At 39.7% G+C, this 26,700-nt stretch overlaps 1 protein-coding gene across 1 annotated transcript; it reads left to right on the top strand.

The window, feature by feature from the left end:
* The first annotated feature begins 1,381 nt into the window (after positions 1-1,381).
* Positions 1,382-26,465, top strand: sec16a (SEC16 homolog A, endoplasmic reticulum export factor). Its single transcript, XM_030148814.1, is given in 41 exon segments — positions 1,382-1,424; positions 2,825-3,536; positions 3,539-3,574; positions 3,577-4,064; positions 4,066-4,138; positions 4,141-4,243; positions 4,245-4,359; positions 4,361-4,427; positions 4,430-4,483; positions 4,486-5,146; positions 5,148-5,228; positions 5,230-6,289; positions 6,427-6,578; positions 7,306-7,394; positions 7,492-7,615; positions 7,921-8,119; positions 8,232-8,415; positions 8,547-8,689; positions 8,996-9,057; positions 9,299-9,437; positions 9,522-9,764; positions 10,416-10,513; positions 10,617-10,698; positions 10,794-10,911; positions 11,010-11,121; positions 11,920-12,025; positions 12,796-12,936; positions 13,032-13,145; positions 13,419-13,620; positions 14,466-14,941; positions 15,090-15,137; positions 16,937-17,101; positions 17,179-17,268; positions 17,366-17,422; positions 17,563-17,701; positions 17,812-17,943; positions 18,069-18,151; positions 19,173-19,244; positions 19,663-19,722; positions 21,588-21,655; positions 25,004-26,465. Coding segments are annotated over 40 exon segments (7,176 nt in total). The 5' UTR covers positions 1,382-1,424; positions 2,825-2,887; the 3' UTR covers positions 25,095-26,465.
* The last annotated feature ends 235 nt before the right edge of the window (positions 26,466-26,700 follow it).

Raw genomic sequence — 26,700 nt, 5'->3', positions numbered from 1 at the left:
ATGTAGAATTTGGACCAAAAACTCACTCATATCTCCTATATAAAATCTTTTTTAAGCAAGCATACAGTACATCTGGGCTGGTGGTTCTCTGACACTGACACTTAGGCAGTATGTCCCACTCATACACTGTGCACAATGGCATAACAAATCTTATCTTTAAACTCAGTTATCCATTAGCTCATAACAAAATAAAATAAAGTCAAATTTAAAGAAATAATCAGTACATAAAAAACATACTAATAAAGTAGAAATTTGTATTATAAGTTAAGTCATCAAATTAAAAAAAAAACTTCAGGCCCTCACATATCTATAATATATACATATCAGTATGTACAAATGGGCACAAATTCACAAAACAAATATGAAACACAACAGATACATATCAGCCACGGCCATTAGTGTGATGACATCTTATCTGACAATGGTCTGTGTAAATTATCTGGGCTAATTCTTATCCTGTACACAAGTTATTAATTACACTGGTCAACAACAAATTTATTGTTTAAGTTTTTTGAGCTGATTTAAGATCATTTTGGTGTGCTGAATCCAAAAATCACATTAATTTTGCTCAATCAGGTCAACTTTCTGAACTATGCTACATATTGGCTTTTTAACATTTTTGCTTACATTTATGGGCATTTTCGCATCATATGATACAAAATTCTCTCTCATTTCTTGCAATAAACGAGTTCTGAAGATTTTACTTTTGCCAGTTTATGATTAATGTTTTTTTAATATTACAGGTGAATGAAATGGCTTCGACTAGAAGATCTTGCAAAAATAGGCCTGACGTATTCTGCTACATCTGCGGTGAATACACCATTGTACCTAACAGGAATCAAGTGATCAAATGATTTTTTTTCTCTTAAAACCTATTTTGGGTGAGAACTATATAAAAAAAATCAACTGATAAAGTCACAAAAATGTAATCAATTTTGTGAGAAGATCCAATTTTTCCAAATCAAATTAGCAAAAAAACCTGACCTGATTGAGAAAAACAGATGTCATTTTTGGATTTAGCGGTGCAAAATGGTCCTTATTCAGTTGAAAAAACCTAGACAACTTACAAAAAACATTTTTTTGTAACCCAGTGTTATCATTGTACCGCCTGTTTGTCATTTGACCACACTTCAACCCATAGTCCTCCCCTTATTCAAATCAAGAAAATTCGCACTAATTACCTCTGTATTCCAGTAATATCACCCTCTAGCAGGTTAAAATAAGTTATATTAAAAAAAAAAAAAACAAAAAAAAAAAACTATCACTGATACTCATAACGGAGTGCAGATTATTAACTTGCGCGTGGCTCCGCCCCCTGATGACGCCATGGTGTTTGGCCCGTGACGCTGCTTGTACACGTAGCCTAGTAGGATGTGTTCACTGAAGATGGTGGCTGTGTGTCAGACTCACTGTCCTACACATTTGTAAGAATTTATTTATCTGTACACATTTCCTACATCGGGTAAGAGTAAATATATAACATGTTTAATACTGTGTAGTACTGTGAACATGTTGCTCTGGTGTCTATCGCAGCCAGTATATTGTTACCCATTAAGTTATCTTAAGCTATTTAGCCAGTGATGCTAACTAAGCAACAATGCTAACGCTAGCTGCCCAGGCTCTGAACCTGTTAAACTATGTTCGGCGAGTGAGCAGCGACCTGTAATGTTGGACTAGTCAACGTATGCACCTGTCAGTATCCAGTACATACGAAGAAGAGAGTTTGTTTACCCGCAGATAATTATTAAAAGTCCTTGCTCTGGTCAAAACTAAGCCACTTTGGCTATCAGTGTTTTGCTGTGTATGGCGTTTCGTAACGCAATCAGCAATGTAGCGTTCCTGTTAGCCGCTGAGCCAGGCACTCTAGACATTCACTCGGACAGAAATGAGCTTAATCTGAAAGTTTACGCTGGATCCGGTCTGAAATGGTTTGGTAGTAGGTAGTATTTCAACAAGTGTCGGCTACGTGAAAGATGGAAAGTCGTTAGCGTTTAGCTTAGTAGGCAAAGTGTATTACTGCTAGTTTTGTTTCATATCGACGGAGCTAACGTTAGCTTGCAATGTTGCAACGGTCCTTGACGAATTAACCCCAGGCGCTTTTAAAGATCCGAGGTCACGCTGATATCGCTGAGCTATCCGGCGAACACTGTCTGCAGCATCTACAGTTGTTTTGACTGTAAATGATCTCCCTTTTTAAAATGTCACCAGCTCTGTGTCAGTGCGTTAGCTCACTTTACTAACCCACTGACAGATGCTGTGTCAATGGCCAGTTTGGATTTCCATGAAAGTCTGTCAGTATCCAAAGACAAAAAGCCTCTACTCAAATGATCAAGATAACTTACTAGTGACTTTTTTGTGACTGTGATGTCAGGTCCTGTTAGAACTAGCTCTATATGATTAAAGTTACGCAGCTCATTTTTGTCTCAATAATTAATATGTATTTTGCCTGTAGTGTTGTAAAAGATAGCTTTTAATTAATAAAAACGAAAATTAATAGTTGCATTTCTGTAATGTATTGCTGCACTAATTTTACAAATAGTCCATACACATTGTTTTATGTGTTAAGTTTGCTTTAACAGCAAATAATAGACAAGCTGTCAAACAAAAGTAAAATTGTTTAACTCCAATGGCTTATTGTAATGCTGGAATATATTCAGTTGTTACAGTTTTAATGGCTGTGCTCGGTTTAGATCACATGTTGAAATGCCACGTTGTACAGTTTGGATAAATAGGAACCTAGATTATTTCACAAATAAAGGTGTGGTAAGGTCCATCACAGAGTGAATTAGCTTTTTGTTAACCACTCCCTCCTTTCTCTAAACAGCTACGTCTGACTTCTGCCTCCTCACTGACATCACTGGTCCTTGGACCTGTTAACTCTGCAGCCATGCAGCCGCCTCCTCGGACTGGACCGCCAGGAACTTCTGGCCCTCCTCCTTCTGGTGGGCCCAATATGTTCCGCAGGACCAGGCCTCACAAGCATACAGCTGCTGCTGCTGCTGCTGCCACACTCCCCCCAACTACTCAACCCATGACAGACCCTTTTGCTTTTGTCAGAGCTCCTACCCCTATGGCTGCAGGGGGTCTCCCAACAGTTCCCAACAGCAACCCTCCACCCATGCAAACTCCACCTAATAACATTTATTCACAAGGTGGGTCTGGGCTGCCTCCACAACCACAACCGCTGCAAGATGCAGCCTCAGCTACTCCTCCTGGTCCCCCACCATCCTCTCTGCCAGGGGTGACTTTGTTTAACCCTCACAGTACAGTGTCTCCTGGTCTTTTGCCAGCACCTGTTCAGCCACCTGCTGGATATGCATCCTCTCATACAGAGCACATTTATTTTAATTCAAGAGAACATACACCATCCATGGCTGCAGAGCCACCACATGAGGCCACAGCCCCTGCACCTAGTCAGACAACATTTAACCAAGAATTTCAAGGACAACCCCCTCCTCTGTCTGTCCCCTTCCAGCCAGTGCCTCCCGTCACTTCCTCTTCTCACTGGGTACCTGATCATGGAAGTCGCCCTCCATCAGTCAGAACTATTTCCAGCCCACTAGTGACCCTCCACCACAACTTTTAATGTACCTCCCCAGTCCCAGATGTATCCTACCCACACACCATCACCCCATCACAATACCCCCACTCCTCCAATACAGCCAGGACACCCCCAGGCCCCACTTCCTCCTCCTCACCAGAACCCCGGAATGGCTTCTAGTTCTCAATGGACTGACCCAAACCCACCCCCAGCATTTAATTCCCACCCCCAAACACAGAGCTATTTCAGCCAGAGCTCAGCTCCCCAGGACTCATGGTTCAACCAGCCTTCACAGGACTCAGGCTATCACCAGATGGGAACTCATCCCCGGCCTGATTCTGCCACTCACCTTGCATTAAACCCTGGGCCTGGGCCTGGCCCAGCCCCTGCTTCAGCCTCGGCCCCTCCGCCTGCTCCTTTGTCTGCCCCTTCATCTGCTCCCTACTCACAGGAGTCTGGTACACTCTCAATGTTCTTCAAAGACAATGATGTGGAAAATGAGGAAACATTAGCTGGAGAGGCAAAAAAAGGCAGTGAATGGTATTTTAGGATCCTTTCAGCATAACAGCAACCCACAAGCTCCCCCTCAAGCTCACAGTGGCATGTAGATGTACCTTTTGATTTCCAAGGAGCTCCTTTGCAAGATCACTCGCACTTACCCTACATGAATGACGGTAATCATACATCACAAGGAAATAGCCAGAAAACCCCCTGACTCCCAGTATGACCATGTAGAGAATTTGGAATGTGTCCCAAATCAGGAAGTATTACCTAGCGAAACTCATGGCAGCCCGGCTGCAATTACTGCCCATGGAGTAGACCTGTTTTGAAACGGGGCCTAACCTGGAGACACCAGATTCTGTTCCTAGACCAATGAGATCTGCCAGTGTTCATCCAACTACAGCAATATGAGTCATGGAAGTGGAACTGGCACCCGACGCCACCAGGAATAGTAGGGACTTTTATTCAGCAGGAAAGCCCTCGTCTTGCTGATGATGCTCACCTACCTGCTGCAGCCGGAGGCTACTTTGAGCAGATTGACACTTCACCAGCAGGAGATATGGGTGCACAGCAAAACTCCCCAGAGCAAATATGGGCTCCCACCCCGAGTCCTCCCAAGCCAACTGGTATCTTTCAGGCCAGTGCAAACAGTTCTTTTGAACCAGTGCGCTCACATGGTGTTGGTGTTCGTCCTGTTGAAGTTGATAGGGCAAATATGGTTGTGGAAGGTGGTGCAGATTCCACGCCTGGCAACCTCGAACAACCACCAGACAATATGGAAAATATTTATGGCCCAGGAAACTCCCTGCCTACTGTGGCTGGAGGAGGTGTACCTCATTTGACACATCCAGTTGTTCATTCTCACTCACGACCTTCATCCCGAGCTTATGGGGCCAATCGGCCTTGCGAGAGTCCTGCCACTACTCTGTGGGCTCAAAATGATCCCACTAGCTTGGGTGTTAACATCCTGCTAGCCCCTGCCGCACCAACAGTCTTAGCCCCCTTACGAGAGCCTAGCAGTGATGTCATCCAGCCTCCAGAGGATGGTCCACTGGATCTCCATCCTCCCCAGAGAGTTCAACCAACTTCACAGCAAAACTCTGAAATCTCGAGAATCCACCAAGGTGAGTGAGGCCGAGCCAAATGACTCTCAAGGCAACCTGGGCTATGCATCTCTCTGGTATCTGATCTCTGCATCAGCCTGTTTTGATTGCTCCGCCAGTGTCTAATGTGATTCCCCCGAATACCCTTACCCAACCAGCCAGTCAAAGTAGCCTTAGGGAAACTACCCCACCTGTGAGATTAGTTTCACAAGGACAAGGTGGTTGTGTCTCCCAACCACCTTCAGCCGCGTCTAATCAGAATCCACTGTTTGCCCCTGGACCTGTGAGTTTTAGTTCTTCAGCCTCTAACCAGGGCCCGCTAAATCTGACTCGAGACAAAACAGATGTATCATCGTCAGAAATCACAGCTCTGCCACAGCCGGTTCGCCCTCCGCTTTCAAGGGGTCAGTCATTGGTGGGGGATAGCCACTCTGCTCTCCATGTTAATCCACAATCTTCTCTTGTGGCTTCTTCCATCTCTAATCATAATCATCCAACAAATTATGAACTGCTTGATTTTTCTATGCACCAATCACAAACCCAAAACCAAGCAACTGGCCATTCCTCTCTGCACGACTCTACACAGTGTAGTAATGGATTTTACCTACAGGTCACCAAAGATGCTCAACAGGGTGTGAAAGCAGATGGGGATGCATCTGTCCGGACCCCAGTCTCCTCATCTACGCCACAGGTGCCACCAGCTCCCACGCAACCAGCACCTCTGAACACCCAGCAGCCACCACCCGAACTTACAAAACCATCCAATTCTCAGGCTGCACCACAAGGACAAAATGACCCTCCTCCTGTTCCTGTGAGTGGAGCACAAACTTCCCAAGGCCAGTATTCAAATCCAGCACAGGGGCCTGCTGCAGAGGGTGCGCCTCCTCCTCCTGGTGCTGCGTATCCTCCAGGGCCTCGGGGGCCGGTACCTCCAGGTGCTCCCCAGGCTCCTCCAGCAGAACAACCTCGACCCCCCTCCTCTTCTGGGAGTCAACAGGGTTATGGACCCCCTCCTGCATCAGGGCAAATGTATGGAGGCTATTATGGAGGTAGCTATGGAGATTACCCGGATGGCAGAGCACCATATCCTCCTGGCCAGTACCCTCCTCCACCTGGGGACCCCAGAGCACAGCAATATTACCCTGTAGGTGTAAAGTTCTTTTCTAAACAGATGTAGAATGTATGTAATGAATGTCAGGATGATCCACTTGGTATGTTGTTTTGCTGTGGTTTAATTGATGCCATTCATAACTAATTGAACATTAAAAACGATCATTTCAGGATGGCCCATACAGGAGCAGAGCAGATCCTTGGTACGGCAGATACGAGGGGCCCAGTCCAGCATACCGTGATCCCAGTTACCAGTACAGAGAGCCCCAGCCAGATCGCCCCAGCTCCCGGGCTAGTCAGTACTCTGACAGGCCATCCTCCAGGTCTCTGAAACCATTCTAACATCACTGTTGTTTTCATCTCAGGGGGTGTCTACAAGCCTTTAAAAAGTCTTAACTGGATAAAAATCACGATTTAAAAGTTATTAAAGAGTCTTACATTTTATTCATAAGTTATTTCCTCTACAGTTTTATCTAATTTCATCTATAGATTTTTAAGTTTCTTCTCTTAACCCTTTAACTACCAGACTAAGAGGAACCTGATGAGTAACTCAACCATATGGTTGAGCTGGCAGTTAAAGGGTTAAACCAAGTTAAGCTCGTGTCTGTTGGAGTTTCTGTGACTGCAAAGCTTTAAGCTTGCCGGTTGATGTAATATTGTCTTTTTTATGCTACTATACTTGCACAGCTGTACCTGTTGGCAAATGGAGTTGAATGTAATGTGCTCTAATAACCAAATTCTTATATAAAACCTGCTTCAGCATGGGTTCCCAAACTACTTTATACCAAGTTTTATATTTATTTGTCCAAACATTAGTCTTAAGTTTAGTTAAAGATAATCTTTAACAGGTCTTGTGACTTCTGTGAAAACTCTAACATCAGTGGGTGGTATTTTAATATTGTTTGTTTTCAAGAGTTTCGTACATAGAAAGGAGTCTCCAAAGTGAGTTTAGTTTTGTTCGGGGTGGTTGACTTTTTTAAATGTCTTAAATTATCTTTAGATATTTCTTGTACTTGATTTACAATTTTCTTTGTTTGCTTTCTTCTTTAGGCAAGGCTATCCTGACGATTACCAGAGAGCTAACCGAAGTGCCTATAGTGACTATTATGCAGATTACGCCAAGCACTATGATTATGGAGGTATTAACCACATAGTTGAACACTACTGAAAGTAGTAAAACCATTTTGTCTATCATTTCTTGACCATTGAATTTGTGTGAATATTTTTTGCTCAAAGGATATAATTACGGACAGTATGACCCTCGATACAGAGGATACTATGATCAGTCCTACTGGTCTAATTATGATGACAGCTACAGAAGCAGAGACGGTTATTACAATCAACAAATGTATCCTGCCAGGTAGGTACACATTGCAAACCCTTCTTTCCGTGTGCAATGTTAATATGTATTTGTAATTGAAAGAGAACATTATTTTGCTGGTTTGTGTGTTTTTCCTTTCAAATTATGGTGACTTACAATATAACCTCAGTGTTATTCAAGCTTCGTCATTTGAATAATATTTTCACCGTTTTTTTTTTTTTTTTTTGCAACATTGTAAGATATTTCTTTGGCTTCATTTTACTTTGCCACAGGTGGCTTTGCTTTATTGCTTCATAAAATTATACCTTGGGATGTCTTCTAAGTATTGTACATTGCATCCACAGGAAAGATGGCTATGATAACCTGTGGAGACACTACCCTGGATATGATGCCAGTTTTGATGATGACTACCGCTGGCATGGAGAAGGATACGGTGATGACTGTGACCGCCGCAGCGTGCACAGTGAGCAGTCAGCGCACAGTGTGCGCAGTTCTCACAGCCACCACAGCAGACGAAGCAGCTTCAGCTCACGCTCCCAACAGGTTTGTGCACACGTTTCATGTATGTGACTAATACAGCTTACACGTTGACTATTGCGAGATAATTTGTGTGCATTTCATTTGATAATTCTTTGTATGTCTTCTGCTTGTACAGAGCCAGGTATACAGGAGTCAGCCTGACCTAGTGTCTGCCGTGTACGACAACACAGCATCCACTTTAGCTGTCGACTACTCCTATGGACAGTATCCAAATCAGACAGATGCTTCCCAGAATTTCAGTCAGTATCCCTATCCATCTGAGTACACAGCAGACAGCACCTGGATTGCCCCTGAACAACGTAAGCACAAATAAACAATAATGTCTTAAAGTAACCAAAAGAGATTCTGTATGTTCATTCAAGAAGTTTTTAAAAAAATATTTTTCTCTGGTCGCCGCTTTAAATTGTCACACAATCACTTTTCCCTCTAGCTCCACCTCGTCCAGCAACCCCGGAGAAGTTCACTATGCCCCACCGCTGTGCTCGCTTTGGACCTGGTGGTCATTTGGTCCAAGTGCTGCCTAACCTCCCCTCAGCTGGACAGCCTGCTCTTGTGGATATCCATAACTTGGAGGTACATGTTACAGAAAAAGAAATAAATGATGTTTCAGTAGCTTTGCATCCTACATTTTTTAATCAAATGGTTGTATTGCTGCCCACGCACAGTGAAAAAAATCAATTCTTTCCATGAATCCCAGCCCTGTACTAATATGTACAAATCTCAATTAGGCTAAGATTGTGGTGGTGGAGTAAGAAATTCCTGAAAGAGATTCTTGATATTTGAACTCAACAGCTCAAAAGGCAAAGGAGACTCATTATAACTGTCACAGTAGCTGTTACATAACATTTTGTATTCATTTCCACTATGTCTCTAATTCAGACCATGCTGCAGGATACCTCAGCTCAATCAGAGCTTCGATCCTTCCCTGGACCTCTTATTAAGTAAGTACATCCAGTCTTTTTTTTGTCCTTCACAAAAATAATTTGATGCTAACTGTATCTAGTCCAAATCAGATTACACCGACCTTTTTGTTCCAGCACAATTAATTATTCATATCATGTTTTTAGCATACAGAACATGCATTTTTGTTGAATCCTTGTTATTTAATATCAGTATTTGTCAGAGAGACTTCTGTTTTCTTATCAGCACTTACCTTTCTTGCATTTTGTCCCTGTCCATCAGGGAGGATACACATAAGGTGGATGTGATAAAGTTCTCCCAAAACAAAGCACTGGAGTGTTCCCGTGACAACAACCTCTTGGACAGGGACTCTGCCCGCCTTCTCTGGGACTTTATTGTGCTGCTGTGTAGACAGAATGGGGTGAGATGTGTCAGATACAGAACAACAAAACAGCACTGATTTTGCATAAGAACAAATTTCTCACTTTTATACTGTGTTTCTTAGACTGTAGTTGGCACAGACATTGCAGACCTCTTGTTGAAGGAGCATCGGTCTGTGTGGCTTCCTGGCAAGAGTCCTAATGAGGCCAATTTAATTGATTTTAACAACGAGCCCCTATCACGGGCTGAGGAGGAGCCAGGAGCTGGACCGCTGTCTCTCCTATCTGATACCTTCATGACTGTGCCAGAGAATGTTGGCAAAGAAACTGAGCGCTTCAGGGAGCTACTACTGTTTGGCCGCAAGAAGGTAAGGTACCCTTTTTAATACTTTAAGACCATCTACACCTACAGCATGTTGTCCATTTGAATCAAAATGCATTACATTTTCTCTCTTGATGTAATCCACTTAGGTTGCTGTGAACACAGTAATAGCTTTCAGATATGAACCAAAACCACTTTAATGAAACCATTTAGAAGAGGTGTCCAGTTCTCAGATGAACAGTGGATCAGTTAATGTGTAGTTGGTACATTATCTGAACTTGATCTGAGCTACCAGACGTTCTGTTGTTGCCAGGTATGCTTTATATTGTGGGATGTGATATGATGTAGTATGTAAACTACAGCACTTCGTGTAGCAGCTGGAGAATGGATCAAAGACCCTGACTTATGTGCCTTTCACAGATGTACCTAGAAAACAGGATCTTCTTTCTTTCTATATTTACTTTCTTGCTCCTGATCAATATGTCTAGAGACTGTTCTTGTCTGGTTTACAGTGATGCATTTTGGTTTGCTTACTCTTCTCTTAGTAGGAGAAAATGCCAAAATAAGGGGAATATCTACAACCTTAGGAACTTATCACTCAATTCACTTTAGAGCAAACAAACTACAGATGTGAAAACACTCTGAGTGAATGAATTTAAAATGATGCTCATCTAAAATACGCCATATCATTTAATAGGATGCACTAGAAGCTGCTATGAAAGGTGGACTGTGGGGCCATGCACTGCTGTTGGCCAGTAAAATGGACAATAGGACACATGCACGCGTAATGACCAGGTGAACTAACAGTGACATAAAAGATTGTGCCTTTAAATGTTGCATACTGGTTCTGTCATCTTTACAGGTTTCTAGATGTAACTCTTCTGTCTTTGTTCCTTAGATTTGCCAACAGTTTGCCCATCAATGACCCTCTCCAGACAGTGTACCAGCTGATGTCCGGTAGGATGCCAGCATCAGCAACTGTAAGTTTTGCTCAAGTCTTATTTAACACATCACTACTCAGACACCTGTCTACCAAGTACCGAGGTGTTGATTCAATCTGTTTCATATGTTGTAGTGCTGTGGAGAAGAGAAGTGGGGTGACTGGCGCCCTCACCTGGCCATGGTGTTGTCCAACCTCACGCACACTCTGGACCTCGATACTCGCACCATCACAACTATGGGCGACACGCTTGGTAGGGTTGTATTCAAAACATTCTCCAGACTCTCTAAATTAAACAGCCTCTTTTCTTCCAAACAAGCACATCACTTGACATTCCGTCTACTCTTACAGCTTCTAAGGGACTGATCGATGCTGCACACTTTTGCTACATGATGGCTCAAGTCGGTCTGGGAGTTTTCACAAAGAAGAGCACCAAGATGGTTCTGATTGGCTCAAACCACAGGTCAGAAACAGAGACACGTGTAAGATTCTAGACAATCGCACAGTTTAGAGCAGGGAATCATATTGGGCTGTATGTGACCCCTGAACTGAAACGAGTTTAGGGGTCACATACAGCTCACTATAATCACAATTGGGCCGAACCAGTTAAATAATAATAAAAAACAAACAAACCTATAAATAATGACAAATGCGAACTTTTATCTTTGCTTTAGAGTAGAAGAAGTAAAATTGCATTATAAAAATGTTTACATTTACAAACTGTCCTTTTTAAAAAAAACTCGTACCATTAAAAAAAAAAAAAAAGTGTAATTTTAGCAGTCTTATGCCTCAGCTTATCATTTACACATAAACACAAAACATTTAGTAACAGGCAAAATATTGTTTAAATTGCACTTATTTTTCTTAAGACATTTCAAGTTGTACATGGTTGTTGTGTTGATACCTTTTTTGTGAAAGGATAGTTTGTAAATGTAGATATTTATATGAAATTTTACTTTTTTCTTTTTTTTTTTTACACTTAAATAGAACAAATATGGAGTTGTTCTTATTCATAGGTTGTAATGATAGTATTTCACCGGTCTGACCCACTTGAGATCACATTGGTCTGTATCACCTGAACTAAAATAATTTTGATACCCTTGATTTTCTTTGTGTAATTTTTGCATTTCACAAATTCATCCCCCAGGCCAGATTGGACCCTTTGGTGGGCTGGTTTGGGCCCAGGGGCAGTAAGTTTGACACCCTGGTTTAGAGTATAGATATACTCATTAATGTTACTGTCTTTGCCTCTGTTCTTCAGCTTGCCCTTTTACCAGTTTGCCACCAATGAAGCAATCCAGAGGACTGAGGCCTACGAATATGCTCAGTCTCTTGGTTCACAGCCTTGTTCACTGCCCAATTTCCAGGTACTTTTTGGTATTTAATGCTAAATCAAATAACACAGAGGGATACCTAAGCCCTGTTCAGAGCAAAGATATATACGGTAACACTACTAAATGGAAACTAGGTGCCAGTCTGCAGTGTTTTGTGAACTTGCCAGATCACATCAGTCCTACAAGATGAGACAGTGTATCACTTACATTGCAGCAACTCCTTTTACCAGTATTAGACCTGTGGGCTTTTTGCAGCTAGATATAATTAGTATCATCTTAAAATATGAAGGATAGTATAAGTGAGTTACTTGCTACAGTTGCATTTCTACTGCTGAAATGCAGCAGTATAAATATAAAAAATAAGGCGTTGGAAAATGTATTCCCTCTGTTCCTGGAGTAACTCAGTTGTTTGGAGGAGTTGACATCTCCTTATAATCACATCAGAAGAAAAAACACTAAAATTTAGACAGGATTTCATCAGGACAGCAGCTGTTAATAAAGCTGTGTGCTTCTTAGTGACAGGTGAGCTACAACCAATAAATACTGATAAGAAATTCCTTGTATAATGCTATATTTTCAATGAGCCGCTGCTGATTGTTAATCGTAGGCGAAGCCATCAGCTGTCAAACTAAGACACAGTCCATCTGACACCACTACAGCTTTTTATTCTCCAACATCCTAAAATGGTTTCATTTCATGCTAATCTTTGCTCTGAAGTAACAATGAGTGCATATATAGAATGTGTCAGTGTTTGTAGACTAAGAAGAAAGATGAAAATCTGTTATACTTGATTGTCTCCTTAGGTGTATAAGTTAATCTATGCATGCCGCTTGGCTGAAGCGGGCCTGAGTGCTCAGGCTTTCCACTACTGTGAAGTTATCTCCAAGGCTGTCCTCATGCAGCCTTCCTACTACTCTCCTATTTTCATCAGCCAACTCATACAGGTATACGCTTTCTCACTTTGCTGTCCAGTCTCAGTACAGTCATTAAAATAGAGCTCTGGTATTCTGAAAAGTTGCTTCGTATTGTTTGTTGACAGATGTCAGAAAAACTGCGGTTCTTTGACCCACAACTGAAGGAGAAGCCCGAGCAGGAGTTGTTCAATGAGCCTGAATGGCTGATTCACCTCAGACAGCTTGATGGACAGATCAGGGTGAGAATGACAAGTTTGACATTGCAAGTGCCAAATTGGTAATAAATGTACCCATTAAAGAATGTGCAAAACAAATGCATTTTTTGTAATTATATATCATTACAGATATATAACATTAAAATATTAAAGTACTGTTTAATGGACTTGTTTTGTTTTGAGCCTTGAAAATTCAGGTGTTCAATTGGACATTTTAATTTTCATAAATGTGTCAGGTTTTTTTTATACTCTTTGTAACTTTATAATGAGAATGGTGTGATGTTTGTGTTTTACTAGACGGGAGTAATCACATACACTGCAGACAGAACAACTCCCACACAGTTCAACTGCAGCAGCCCTAGCTCTGAGTTGGATGAACCCAGTCCTCCTGAACCTTATAGCATGCCACTGGACGTAGACGGGCCGACCCCCGACAACCCTCTGATGAGCTCATTGCTCCCTGGGCCTCCACCACAGGGAGTACAACTGATGCCTCCAGGTGTGTGTGTTTTCGTCATCTCACTACATGACACTACATCGCTACAACTGTGTCTCTGAAAATGTGTGTGGGTGTAACTAAACTGCAACAGCAGATATAGTTTGTTATTAATGGAATCCAAAATCCAACACGCAATGTAGTTTTTCTGTTGAGATTTACAGTGTTTGTTGGTTATGGTACATTTAGGCACTGGCAGCACTTTATTACACCACTTTTATTTAAGAATTACACCTAATGTAATTACCAGTTGAAGTGAAGAACAGCCTTATCCTAACACAAGTTTTTCTATTACCCACATATTAAAGATGGGAATGGATCTTGTGTATCTGAGAACAAAATCTGTTCAGTATTTTTCTAAATGAATCACACAGCTAACGTGCTATTTTTGGCAGCACAGGAATACCATTTCTGTGAGACTGTGTTGCCTCATATAGCGATTATTGCACATAATATGGCATAGTTCTGAACAAGTGCAATATTCCCTATTACGACTGATGTACAATGTGTATATTTTCTTCAGTGAAGCACTTTTGTTTTTCAGTAATAGTATGCAACTAGTTCCTTGTTTGTAGTTTTCATGCCTTAGCTGCACCATTTATAGTTTGTTTATTTATTACATTTTTCCATGTTGTTTGTATTGTACAGCGTTTTAAGTACTTTCTATTTAAATCAAGGTGTTTTCCTTTAGGGTTTACCTTTTTTACTCCAACAGAGCCCTACACAAGAATTCCTATTTTCCTGAACTGTTTGTGCAGAAATGGGGAATAAAAATACTGAAATGCTTGAAATGAAATATTATAATCAGGCCTCAGCATTTATTATGTCTCACCTCTCCTTTTTTTCAGCTCCTACCTCCATCCTGCAAGATGGAATGCCCCCCACACAGCCCCAATCCCCTGGTGATATGCCCACGTTATACCCAGTGCCCCCCACTGGACCACCAGGCCACATCCCTGTCTCAGGCTACCCGCCACAAGATCCTGGCTTTGGCCCACCTCCGCCCTTCCAGCCTCAACCTGAGCAGTTGGACATGTACCCAGGAGCCCACCATCAGCCGGGCCCCCCACCTCCTCAGGTTGGCCAGGTGTCGCCTCACATGCCCCCTCACATGCCCCCTCAGATGCCACATTCACCTGTACAGATGAACCCCGTTCCCGGTCAGATGCCTCCACATATGCCTCCTTCTCCTGGACACATGCCACACGTAGAGCAGCCTCCACAGATGCTGCCAGAGATGCAGACGGCTCAGTCAGCATCAACCTCCCCTCCCAGAGGCTCCCTAACCCCCCAGAGGGACTTCTATGACCACATGGCTCTCATGGTCAGAATATTCACCATTTGTTCAAATATAATGATTTTAGGTTTATTTATACTGTTCCAAATTACCACAGAAATTGAGTTGGCCTTGTTTTTGCGTTACAATAATACTATAAAACATGCTCACCATCTCATGTTTTCTGGCACTGCAGGGACCTGGAAGGAGATCAAGGACTACTTCGCAATCATCAGCATACATGGTATGTTCGCATGTTGGTATATGTAGAGACTGACTTAGCCATTAGACTAACTCTGGTGCATTTACAGCAGCGTGAATCAATGTACAATATCCCTGTTAAATAAACCAATAGATAAATAAATGAAACACACCACATTCCTGAAAAATGCTTAAGGTTCAGTAGGCAGAAATCCTCTCCCACTCTCTCCTCCTTGTCTTAAGTGTAGACTAATATACAGATGGATGACATGATGATGATTCCTGATGGGTCTAAGGAGTCAGACGATACTACCTAGTGAACCTTCCAATATGATCTTGACAGTTCTTAAATTAATTGGATTTAATTTGGTTGAAGCCTGTTGAAGTTCGTACAAGAAAGTGGCGAACAGAGAACTTGTATATTAAAGGCCTTAGAGTGGATTCTCAAACTTTTTACAGTGGAGGACCTTCTGAAATACACTTCTTTTAGCCAAGTACCCCCAACTCTTGCTTCAGCATTTTTGGGAGAAAAAAAAAATAGGCAAAATTTGTTTCTGTACCAAAGGTGTCTGTTTGTATTTTCAAAACTTTGTAAACAAACAACTTATATTTAACTGTAATATATTAAAAAAAAAAAAATTTTTTGAAGTAAATGTTGCATGCAAAATATAAACTGAAAAGTGCCCTCTTCCACTGATAAGAAAAACAAATAAGTTGGTCACTAATTAATAAATAAACCCTTCATCAACAAAAAATAATTACTTAGTTACTCAAACTCATTGTGAGTGATTTAAAATAAAAATGTTACCAAAGCTTAAACAAAATGATTGACAATGAAACTTTTATATGAATGTATTTATTATATTTTATATTCCAGCATTAATTCTCATTATTTATTTTGTATCCAGTACATGATGACTTATTTAATATGTTTTTCCAAAACCATTTCAAGTACCCCCTGGGCTTCTTTTAAGTACCCCTGGGGGTACACGTACCCCACTTTGGGAACCCCTGGCCTAGATAATGCCAGACATTATATAACACTGTTATTTATTCACATCAGGAGGAGAATCTAATCGTGACCTCATTACTAAGGGATGTGAAATAGGTCTTTGCATTCATAGTAGCTTTTAAAATGTTTTCTAAAAGTTTTAAATTTAAAGGTCCAATGTGTAAGACTTAATTGCACAAATGGAATATGATATTTATAGTTATGTTTCATTAGTGTATAATCACGTGAACAGTTGTCAGATTTTCTTTACCACAGAATGAGTGGTTTTTCTACAGAGGAGGGGGTTACTGTTCAGACATCGCCATTTTGTGCCACATGATTCTACAGAAGCTCCAAACAGACTTCCTTTTGTTCCTTTTTTGTTTTACAGAGGGTGTCATCCAGCCTTGAGCTGAATTACCATTATATGCTATGTTTGTTTTGTCCATCATGGGGTGTTTTAGTTAAGTGGAAAATAGCTGTGGTCCACACTCAAACACTCCAGCAGTAGACGTGTTTTTTGTTTGTGGTGACTGATAGTGTGAATAGGTGATCGGTTGGTTACAAGCTGAAACTTGACTGCTGTAGATCACTAAATGTCACATGCTGTGTCTTTTAAATTCTTGACACCTACAGAGATGCAATATATAGTTAAGAGACATATGCGCTTGTTTGTTTTAGTGCTAGTTTTAACTTGCCAGCAAGTCTTCACAGTAATAAGGCACATGAATAAATGGTACATATAAAACATGCCCGATGTTCACGCAAAAAAGCAGCAGATGGGTCTTTACCACCACATGCAGACAAAATATTCAGTCCATTTTATTGGGGTTTATCTTCTGGTTTTTCAGCCCTCAGGACATCGCTCTCGCACCACCTCCGAGTCTTCCACTCACTCTGGTGGAAGGGAAAGGAGTAACTCGGCTATCAAGCAGGCCTCTCCACCACCGCCCTCCATCCCTGAGCAGCCCCGCAAAGAGGAGGCCAAGAAAGTCAAAAAAGACTCCCCAAAAAAGGTTCAGATTCACACAAAACTTTGACAGTCGTTCAGTGTTTTTACAGTGTTTGTTAGTGCTCATTTCTTCTCTTTCACACACAGGGCAGTGGTGGTAGCTGGCTCAGTGGCTGGTTTACAAGGAAGGGGAAGAATGAGGCTCATCTGCCAGATGATAACAACAAATCTGTGAGTTGCAGTTGTTAGTCAGTGCATGTACAGGCCACATTTCACATTAATCTCTGTTGCTAAGCTTCATTTGTTTCATGTGTTTGTGTGTTGTCAGATTGTGTGGGATGAAAAGAAGCAGAGATGGATCGACATGAATGAGCCTGAAGAGGAGGTCTGTATTGTTATGGAATGTATCTACAAGCCACACTGTCTTTTTTTTTTTAAGTAGACTAGTGTTGATTTGTAAGCTAAGCCAAAACACTTAAAACATATTTGATCCAAATAACGATCCCTGTCTTTGTATTTTTTCAGAGTAAACCCCCTCCTCCACCTCCCTCTGGCTTTCCAAAGATGCCGTCCATGCCTGGACCTGCAGGACCCACAGGACCTGCAGGACCTGCTGCACCTCCAGGTTGTGGTCCGCCTGTCAACATGTTCTCCAGGAAGGCGGGTAAGAAGAGGTGTTCGTTTAGACATGACAATAAGATACATGTACATGTTTAAAGACTTTCATTCACAAATTAAATTTCCTGCCACTTGAATGTTTTCATTTCCTCTCAGGCACCAAGAGCAGATATGTGGATGTTCTGAACCCCAGAGGAACCTCTAAAGCTGGTGGATTAGCTCCGGCAGACATCTTCGCTCCACTGGCACCAATGGCCATGCCTGCCAACCTATTTGTGCCTAGTTCAGGTGTGTGTCGTGCATCAATAACTACGTAAATGCCATCTCAATGCCCGTGCATTATGAGATGCCTTCCCTTTAATGTGGGACAGAATATTCACTTAATGGACGTTTTTTCTTTTCCTTTGGTGCAGCTCCTGACGATCAACAACCTCTAGAGGGCAGTGAAGGAGGAAATCCAGAACAGAATTCACCAAACGCCAGTGCTGTTCCGCAGGTTTTACTCTTTGTTTAATTGTGTGATTTAATGTGAACTACACCGTGGCATTTAATTGCAGATCAATCACTGTAATCATTACTTTCTTCCCAAATTAGCTGTAGAAGTGTTTATTTAAAAAAAAAAAAAAAAAGGAACTTTACATGTATGGGCGTCGATGGCACTTTTGACGTCATAGTAAGTCATGCTTTTTTGCTAGTGTGGATTTGGTCTTAAATTGCATTTAATGGTTTTAATAAATGCTACAAATAAAACCTTCATAAACCCAGTATGGGGCACAAAAAAACAAACCTCATATCTCAGAATGAAAAGTGATGTTGTAGGACATGGGTGTTTAGTTCAGGGGCCACATTCAGCCCAATATGATCTGGAGTGGGCTGTGCTAGTAAAATAAGAGCAGTGAAAAAAGTGAAATTACATTATGGAGATGATTACATTTACAAACTTTCATTAAAAATGTGAATAACATGAACAACTTGAAATGCCTTAAGAAATATAAGTGCAGTTATAACAGTATTCTGCCTCAGTTTATCGTTTATACATGTGCATTGCAACTTACAGATCACAGTGGATCTACAAATACACAAAACATTTAGTAACAGGCAGAGTATTGATAAAATTAGCTTCTTTTAAGACATTTCAGGTTGTTTATATTTGCACAGAATATTAAATTTTTTTGTGAAAGGATAGTTTCTAAATATAAACATTGTCATGTAATTTTACTTTTTTTTATACTAAAAGAGAAACATTTGGAGTTGTTATGATAGTATTTACTGGTCTGACCCAGTTGGGATCAAATTGGTTTGAATGTGGAACCTGAACTAAAATAATTCTAAATCCTTGTTTGTTAATATCTTCAGTGTCATTTTTTGCATTTCACAAATTCATCCCATGGACCAGATTGGACCCTTTGGTGGGCCGGTTTTGGCCCACGGGCCGTATGTTTGGCTCCTGTGTTGTAGGAGGTCATGATGCCCTTAGGGGTAAGCTCTGCTCATCCAGAGTGTTTGTTTTTACTCAGATGTTCAACCCAACGTTGTTACCACCTGCTCCAGAGGGGCCTCCTGTGCCTGATGGCTCACAGTCTGGGGAGGTGAGACACAGCTTCAGTCAGCAGACAGTGTACTGTTCTGCTTCGGTAGTTACCATAGAACCATCCCACCACAGAAACATGACGCTCCACAGCTAACAGCCAGTACACGCTCTTTGCTTATATGTATGAATACAGGTTAATGAATCGGAGTGTGTTTGAAACAGCACTAGAATGCATGCATCTCAGTTTTAAATCTGTCTTCATTATCATGCGAAGCCTTAATAAGTTATTTAACCTCTGTTCCATTTGCTGTAATAATCTAATTCTGTCCATGTCTGCTTTTACCATCATATTCTAATGCTGACATCATTTCTATTCTGAACTGGTAGATAAAGGGGGAAAGATCTAATTCAATGCATGGGAGATTAATGGTTTGTGTTTTTTATCTACTGTTTGTTTTCCCTCCTGCTGTCTTCAGCTCTCACGTTCTAGCTCAATGAGCTCTTTATCACGCGAAGTGAGTCAGCATTTAAACCAGGTACCTCTAGCTGGACCTCCAGTGGCCCACGCCCACGTCACCACTGCCTGTCACCCACATAGCTCACCACATGAGTAACAGCATGCTTCACCATTCACACCTGAAGCTTCGTAGCATCCACACCATGTTTGTTCCTGCTTCCCTGCCTGTCGTCTCCAGCATTAACTAACGCAGGGTTTCTGCAGGTCCTTAAAACATTAAATCCACTCTGTGTAAGCCTGGTGTAGCTCAGAATGTCACAATATCCAAATGTAAGTCAATGATGAATGGAAATAATTGCAATTAATGAGATTGTTTATAACTAGGGGTGTGTATTAGCAAGGATCTGGCGATATGATACAAATACGATACGATCACGATACGATATATCATGATACTGTTAAAAAGGCAATTTTTTGTTTGTTTCTTTTTATTTAAAGTTTATTTTCTGGAAGAATTTAATTACACCAGAAATATGTACAAATACTAAACACATTTTTATTTGATCAGAACAGGATCTAATGCGATATCACAAAATTTTTCTAATTCTCCTAGATTCCAAAGAAACTAACATCTTCCTCTCTCAGACACTAAAAAGTGCTTTTAGAATGCTTCAAATAACCATTATTTAATAAAACAGTGTTAAATAAAAATAAATAAGATATAAACAATAAAAAAACAAAAACAAAAATGAACCTCTGCCATATCTGCATTTAAATAAATACCTAAAAATATAGATACAGTACTTTTAATATCGATACCATATTGCAAAATTAAATATCACAATATATGTACAACCGATATTTTCTAACACCCTATTTATAACGTTATTTTTATGCCATCACTCTAGTGTGAGTCTAATAATGTTAATAATAATGATGATAATATAAGTCTAACTTAATATGTACATACTGTTCATCTTGAAGAGAAAACATTTATTGAGGATGAAGCAACATGTTTTAGCGTGGAGTTTTGGAACAAATAAAGTTAATGATGATTCCGTTTGCCTTGTTAATAAATATGGCTCATATGACTTCACTTACACATACAAAGCCTACTGCTGAAATATTCAACCAAGGTTCACATCAAGATAAATCATGTACTGTGGCCAAAAATGTAAAAACAAAAAAAGGAAACTGGGCAGATAATGATATACATGATATACTTAAACGTACATTTCCCGTTACTGAAATACAGACCCAAAGCACAAAATCAATTGAAATGTCTGGTGTTTGTTCTCCTGTAACTCAGAGCAGACAAAGAACGGTTGAAAAACAAAGTGAAATAATGATTAAAATGTTATTTCTGTTGCTGTTATAGTTGAATGGAGACAATTATCATGTAAATGAACAGTGTTAACTACAAATAATCATGATCCAGTGGTTATGTGATAATTGTGAGAGGCATAGCTAAAGCCTTAGGAAGTCATAAACCCATAAAGCTGCTGTAAAAACAAAACACCAAAAAAAAACATCACCTGATATTGTTTTTTATTTTGACTGGAGTCAGTCCCAAGCAGATGTGAAATAAAGTCTTGCATTTAACATGTTTGCACCTGCAGAAACCTGCAAACTTAACTTTATCCCCGATAACCACATGTCGGTGTTCCGTGTTCTGGACTGTACTCACCCGTCAGATCAGGGAGGGGTGTTGGAGACCGTCTCAGGACGACTCCCTCGCCGATTGTCACAGGAGGACACTTGATGCTTCATTAACACATCGTAATGCTTGCATGGATATTAAAACTAACGTTAACAGTGGTTTGTAATGCTGCCTCACTGTGTCATGTGTCTTTGCCATTACCTCTCCACTGTCCTCTGCTCGTGTCATGTGACTGTGCCGTGGCAGTGGAGTATCTCTGTAGTGACCCCGTCTGTTTTGTGTAGGGTCACCCTCCCCCCGGACCTGCACCCACTGGAGGAATCACCTTTTATAATCCTGCACAGTTTCCACAGGTAAGAACTTCCAATCACACACATCCTGCACACATGGAAGGCACACTGGAAAAAATCCAAATCTTACCAAGTGTATTTGTCTTAATTCTAGTCAAACACATCTCACACTTAAATAAGACAAAATCACCTAAAGAGTAACTTTTCAGTGAGATATAAGAATATTTTTAGACAACAGGTCTTGAAAATCTTATTTCAAGAAATCTTACCAAGATAATTTTCTTGTTCCATTGGGCCATTGATTTTTTTTTGTTGTTGCTTGAATTAAGCAAAAAAAAAAAATTGAATTAAGCAAAAAAGTCTGCCAATGGAATAAGTGAAAATAATCTGGGTGAGATTTCTTGAAATAAGATTTTCAAGATCTGTTGTCTAAAAATAAGTTCTTATATCTCACTGAAAAGTTACTCTTTGGGTGATTATGTCTTATTTTAAGTGTGATGAGATATTTGGACTAGAAATGAGAAAAATACACCTGGTAACATTTAGATTTTTTTTTTTTTTTCCAGTGCAGGGTTCCCGTGGGGTCTTAAAACGTCTTAAAAGTTTTAAATTTACAAATCTACCTTTAATCCCTTAAAAAAGTCTTTAAAAGTTATTAAATTTGATATGGTATGTCTTAAGTTATCTTGCCATGAACATGTTCGCTGTATTGTGTTTAAATGTGTCTGGGAAATGTCCGAGCCGCAAAGAAAGTAACGTTATTCTACTCAGTTCCACCCTTCTATTGAAATTGGGAACCAGTTAACACAAATTTTGCAGCCCCTGGTGAGAAATGATTCAGTACAGTGGAAATCAAGGCACTGGAGTAAATAAACACATTTTCCTAAATTCTAGGATTCACACATTTTTGCCAGTATGGCCGTGAAATAGGCATTAAATTCTGTTCTAAGTAGTCTTAAAAAAGTCTTAAAAAGTCTTAAATGTAACTTGTCAAAACCTGTAGGAACCCTGGCAAGGATTTAACCCTTCTAACCCGATTCCTTTCTTTTTTTTTTTTTTTTTTATACTTTATTTTTAAGAGATTTACATTTTTAACAAACAGACAAGAAAACAAAAAGTAAAGACATACGAAACAAGAGATGTCAACAAGCACAGACAGGGCAGTATCAAAATTTAAAAATACAACGATAAAGAAGTGGGTCAATGAGTCACAATGTTAACCCATCATGATCAGAGGGTTGTGTGTTTGGGTATTGTCCTGTTTCAGTTCATGTCAGATCATTCAGATATTCTCATGTTGCATCAGATCATGTCCTGTACACATGCTGACATAATTACATCCATCATTTTATAAACTTCGTGCACATTTTCCTGGAATGCATATCCACATGCCGATAGTAAAACACACAGACGCTGAGTTACATGTGTTTTCTCATGAGAAAAACCAGCTGTTGTCCTATTGGGGCGTCTCATCTTCTGGGATAGATGTCCATTTTAGCCAATAATTAGTAAATTTGTCCAAATTATGGTTCAAGGAGAAAGTTAGTTTTTCCATATTGTATATTTCTTTAATAATTCCAATCCGTTCTCTTTGTCGGGGGTTCTTCGTTCAGCCATTTCTTGTTATGGCTTTTTACAGGCTGTCAGCATTATATTAACCCTCCGGTATCCCGTCCAGCAAGGCCCTTACTAAGCACCAAGTGCCTTTTTGGCACACTTGTGGAATAATGTCAAAAAAAATCGTACAGTTTGTTTTTAATTCTTTTACACTTTTTTCTATTTCATCAACTTGAGCCGTAAATAAAAATACCAAATACTCAATAATTGTCACTTTTTTAACCCTTTAAATGCCGTGTTTGTAATGTAAAAAACCATTTTTTTTGGAAGCAAAAAACACAAAAAATTATTTTTTTTCCAATATACCACATAAAAGTGGATCATATTATGTGATTTTTACAGCCTGGCATATGTCAATGATTAACAGCAACATTGGTTAATTTGCATTATTATTTTGGCGCTAGGTCAAATGTTCAAAAATACTAGCATTTGTCACCAAGTGTGACAAAAATGCACACCTATAAATCAAACTATTAAATATTATATATGATTTATTTTCTGCTCTAATTTGATTTTATTTTTGGAAATTGTCAGTCCTAATCATCATACATATGTTTTATTAGTGTATAATTTAGTAGTAGTAGTAGTAGTTTATTCAGTCATGACAACACCAATATGTACACAGTATTGACATTTCATGCAAAGGAAAGAAAAAGAATCACAGAATCACAAAATCAAGAATCTTGTGTTGAATAATGTGTTGAATAATGACTGAAAAGGTATAGGCAGAAGCAGACTGCTTATCAAGGCCTATCCTATATTACAACTTTTTAGGCTACCAACCTCCAAAGAAACAACAACAACAGATAATTAATCACATTTATAAGCTTCAAAAATAGCTTTACAAACCATTTTCTTAAAAACCAAAAAGAATTACATGTTTTTAAATTATGTTGGCATCATTCCAAAATTTAACTCCAATAATGGACACATGTCTCCTTTTCAAACCTTTTTTATCTTTTGTACAGTAAATTTGCAAACACCTCTGAGATTATATGGAATGTCCTGAATTGAAAAGAACCTCTGTATTGGGTCAGGGAGCATTTTTGATTTTGCTCTGAACATAACTTGCATTATTTTATAATAAAAGAGATCATAAAATTTCATCACATAAGAATTTAGAAAAAATAGAAAATATAAGAATAGAAAATAGAAATAGAAAATAGAAATAGAAAATAGAAAATATCAAATAATCATTAATTTTAGATTTTTTTAACCCTTTAAGTGATCTCTTTTCATCATGATGTCACTACATTTTTTGATGCAAAAAACACAAAAAATTAATTTTTTCAAAATACTACTTAAAAATTGGATTACATATTATTGATTTTTGCAGCCTGGCATATGTAAACGATTAACAGCAACATTAACAATGTTCATAAATTAATTTAGACCGTCACCTCTCAAATGAAGCCCAGATATCAGTAAAAGCATGATTTATGCCTTAAATGGCTTGTCGGATCAAAAACAGTGGTTATAATGGAAGAAATAGTGCGTTTTAGACACACTTGGCAGACAGATGCTAGTCATGTAATTTTCTTTTGTTTACAATGTGCAAATTTTAGTTGGTGGCCAGAATTTTAAAGATCATGCACAAATGAACAACTTTTGATTCTAACCTTATTTAAATGTGAAAATAATTTTAAGTTTTTTAACACGAACTGCAAAGTGTGCCTAAAAAGCACACCCAGATACCGGAGGGTTGATCAGGTATTTGTCTCTGGAATTGACGTGGGTTTTATATTTCCAAGATAACCCGATTCCTTTCTGCTCTTTTTTCTCCTCGTCCACACGACAAATGCACCATCAGGAGGTGGACTCCGCTCTGGTCGCCTTGGCGGTCAGCGCCAGTACCCTGTGATAAGTAGACGCCATCCTGCTTGAAGGCCTGTCATGAGAGTGTTTGAAATGAGTAAAATCAGGCCTGGAAGAAACTGAAGCACATGGACTTTCTGTGATCTGAGAACTGATCTTTTTTTTTTTTTTTTTTTTTTTGCCTGCACCTAAGAAGAGCATAATCACAGTCATGTCGATCTTTGTCAGAACAGCTAAACCACTCTTTAATTTTTCTTCTCAGCTCATTCAGTCATTGTTGTTTTGAACAGCAGTGTTTCCTCGAAGGGCTTCTTCCAGCATCCACACAGACGGTTGTATAAAGGCTTATCAACAGATGCATCCATACACAAACATGTTGTGTGGGCCTAATTTAGTGTATAATAAATGTCACTGGTTAATCGACCAGCTTCCCCTCAGACGGACACTGGTTAACCATAAGCTGAGCGATCATCCAGGTCCCTTTGTTCAGTTACCCTCTGCGTGTATGTGTAATTAACAGAAAGAAAGTGGCACCTTTTTAATTTTACATTATGAACTTGTATTTTCAGTTCTTCAGTGTTCTTACTGTCGGCTGGAAAAAGCATTTTGTGTGAGAATGAGTTTTGTCAGTCTTGCGTCGTCTACTGTGTCGTTGGCTTTTTCTCAGTTCGGCCTCCAGTAACAGAAGGATGTCGGGGGAGTCTCGGCCCGGAGAAAAACGAGACTGGCACCCACCGAAGATGGCGAAAGTCTGCAGTGTCAGGATGCTGCTTATTTCCGATATTATTTCAATGTCCTCCTGCCCATCGGCGACTCTTCAGTGGGATGCGCCGGGCTCTTTTTGTTTTCGTCCAATTTAAACTTCGATTCCTCTTGAGAAATTCGACGTTACCGTCGGAATGAAGAGTGGTCTTAGGAATAGCAGGAAACAGGAGTAAACAGCATTTTAAAATGACATTTAAAATAAATCTATCCAAATATTTGTATATCAGATTGATTGTATTTATGAGCTGTAGGCATAAAGTGTGTGTGTGTGTGTGTGTGTGTGTGTGTGTGTGTGTGGAGAGCAATTAATTTTTTCTGATTAGCTTTATTGAAATGCATTTATGATTCACTAGAGATGACATGGCTTCGTACTCTGATCATTTGTATTGGCCGCTTCAGCAGACAAATAAATATTTATCTAAAAATGTGAACTTATTTCTCTCAGAATTCTTTTTCTGAGATAATTTTTTTTAAACCAATACTGTGTCTTTCAGAGTCCCCTCACTTCTACAATGTTTCATTAAATGAGCTTGTAGACATTGGTTCATTTTGGTTTGAGATCCCCCCCCCCCCCCCCTTGTTTTAATTCCTCATGTAAATTTCTTGACATAGATGCACAGAAGGTAAAAATGAATGGAAATAAAAGGTATTTTTGCGCTCTGTAGCACTTTGAAAGAAATGGCTCTTGGTTTTATTCCTGATAGAATTTTGTGTTTTTCATGCATTGAAAATATGACACAATTCTGTTTTAAAAATGTATATAAGCAGCATCCACCCAGATTCAAGGTTTTTTTTTTTGTGCTTAATTCAAGCAAAAAAATCTGCCAATGGAACAAGTGAAAATTTTCTTGGTAAAGTTTCTCAAATAAGATTTTCAAGATCTGTTGTCTTAAAAATAAGATGTTATATC

The sequence above is a fragment of the Sphaeramia orbicularis genome, chromosome 12, assembly GCF_902148855.1.
Source record: "Sphaeramia orbicularis chromosome 12, fSphaOr1.1, whole genome shotgun sequence".
In the NCBI taxonomy this organism is placed as follows: domain Eukaryota; kingdom Metazoa; phylum Chordata; class Actinopteri; order Kurtiformes; family Apogonidae; genus Sphaeramia; species Sphaeramia orbicularis.
Note: the sequence above shows the minus strand (reverse complement) of the source record. Positions and strands in the feature narration are given on the sequence as shown.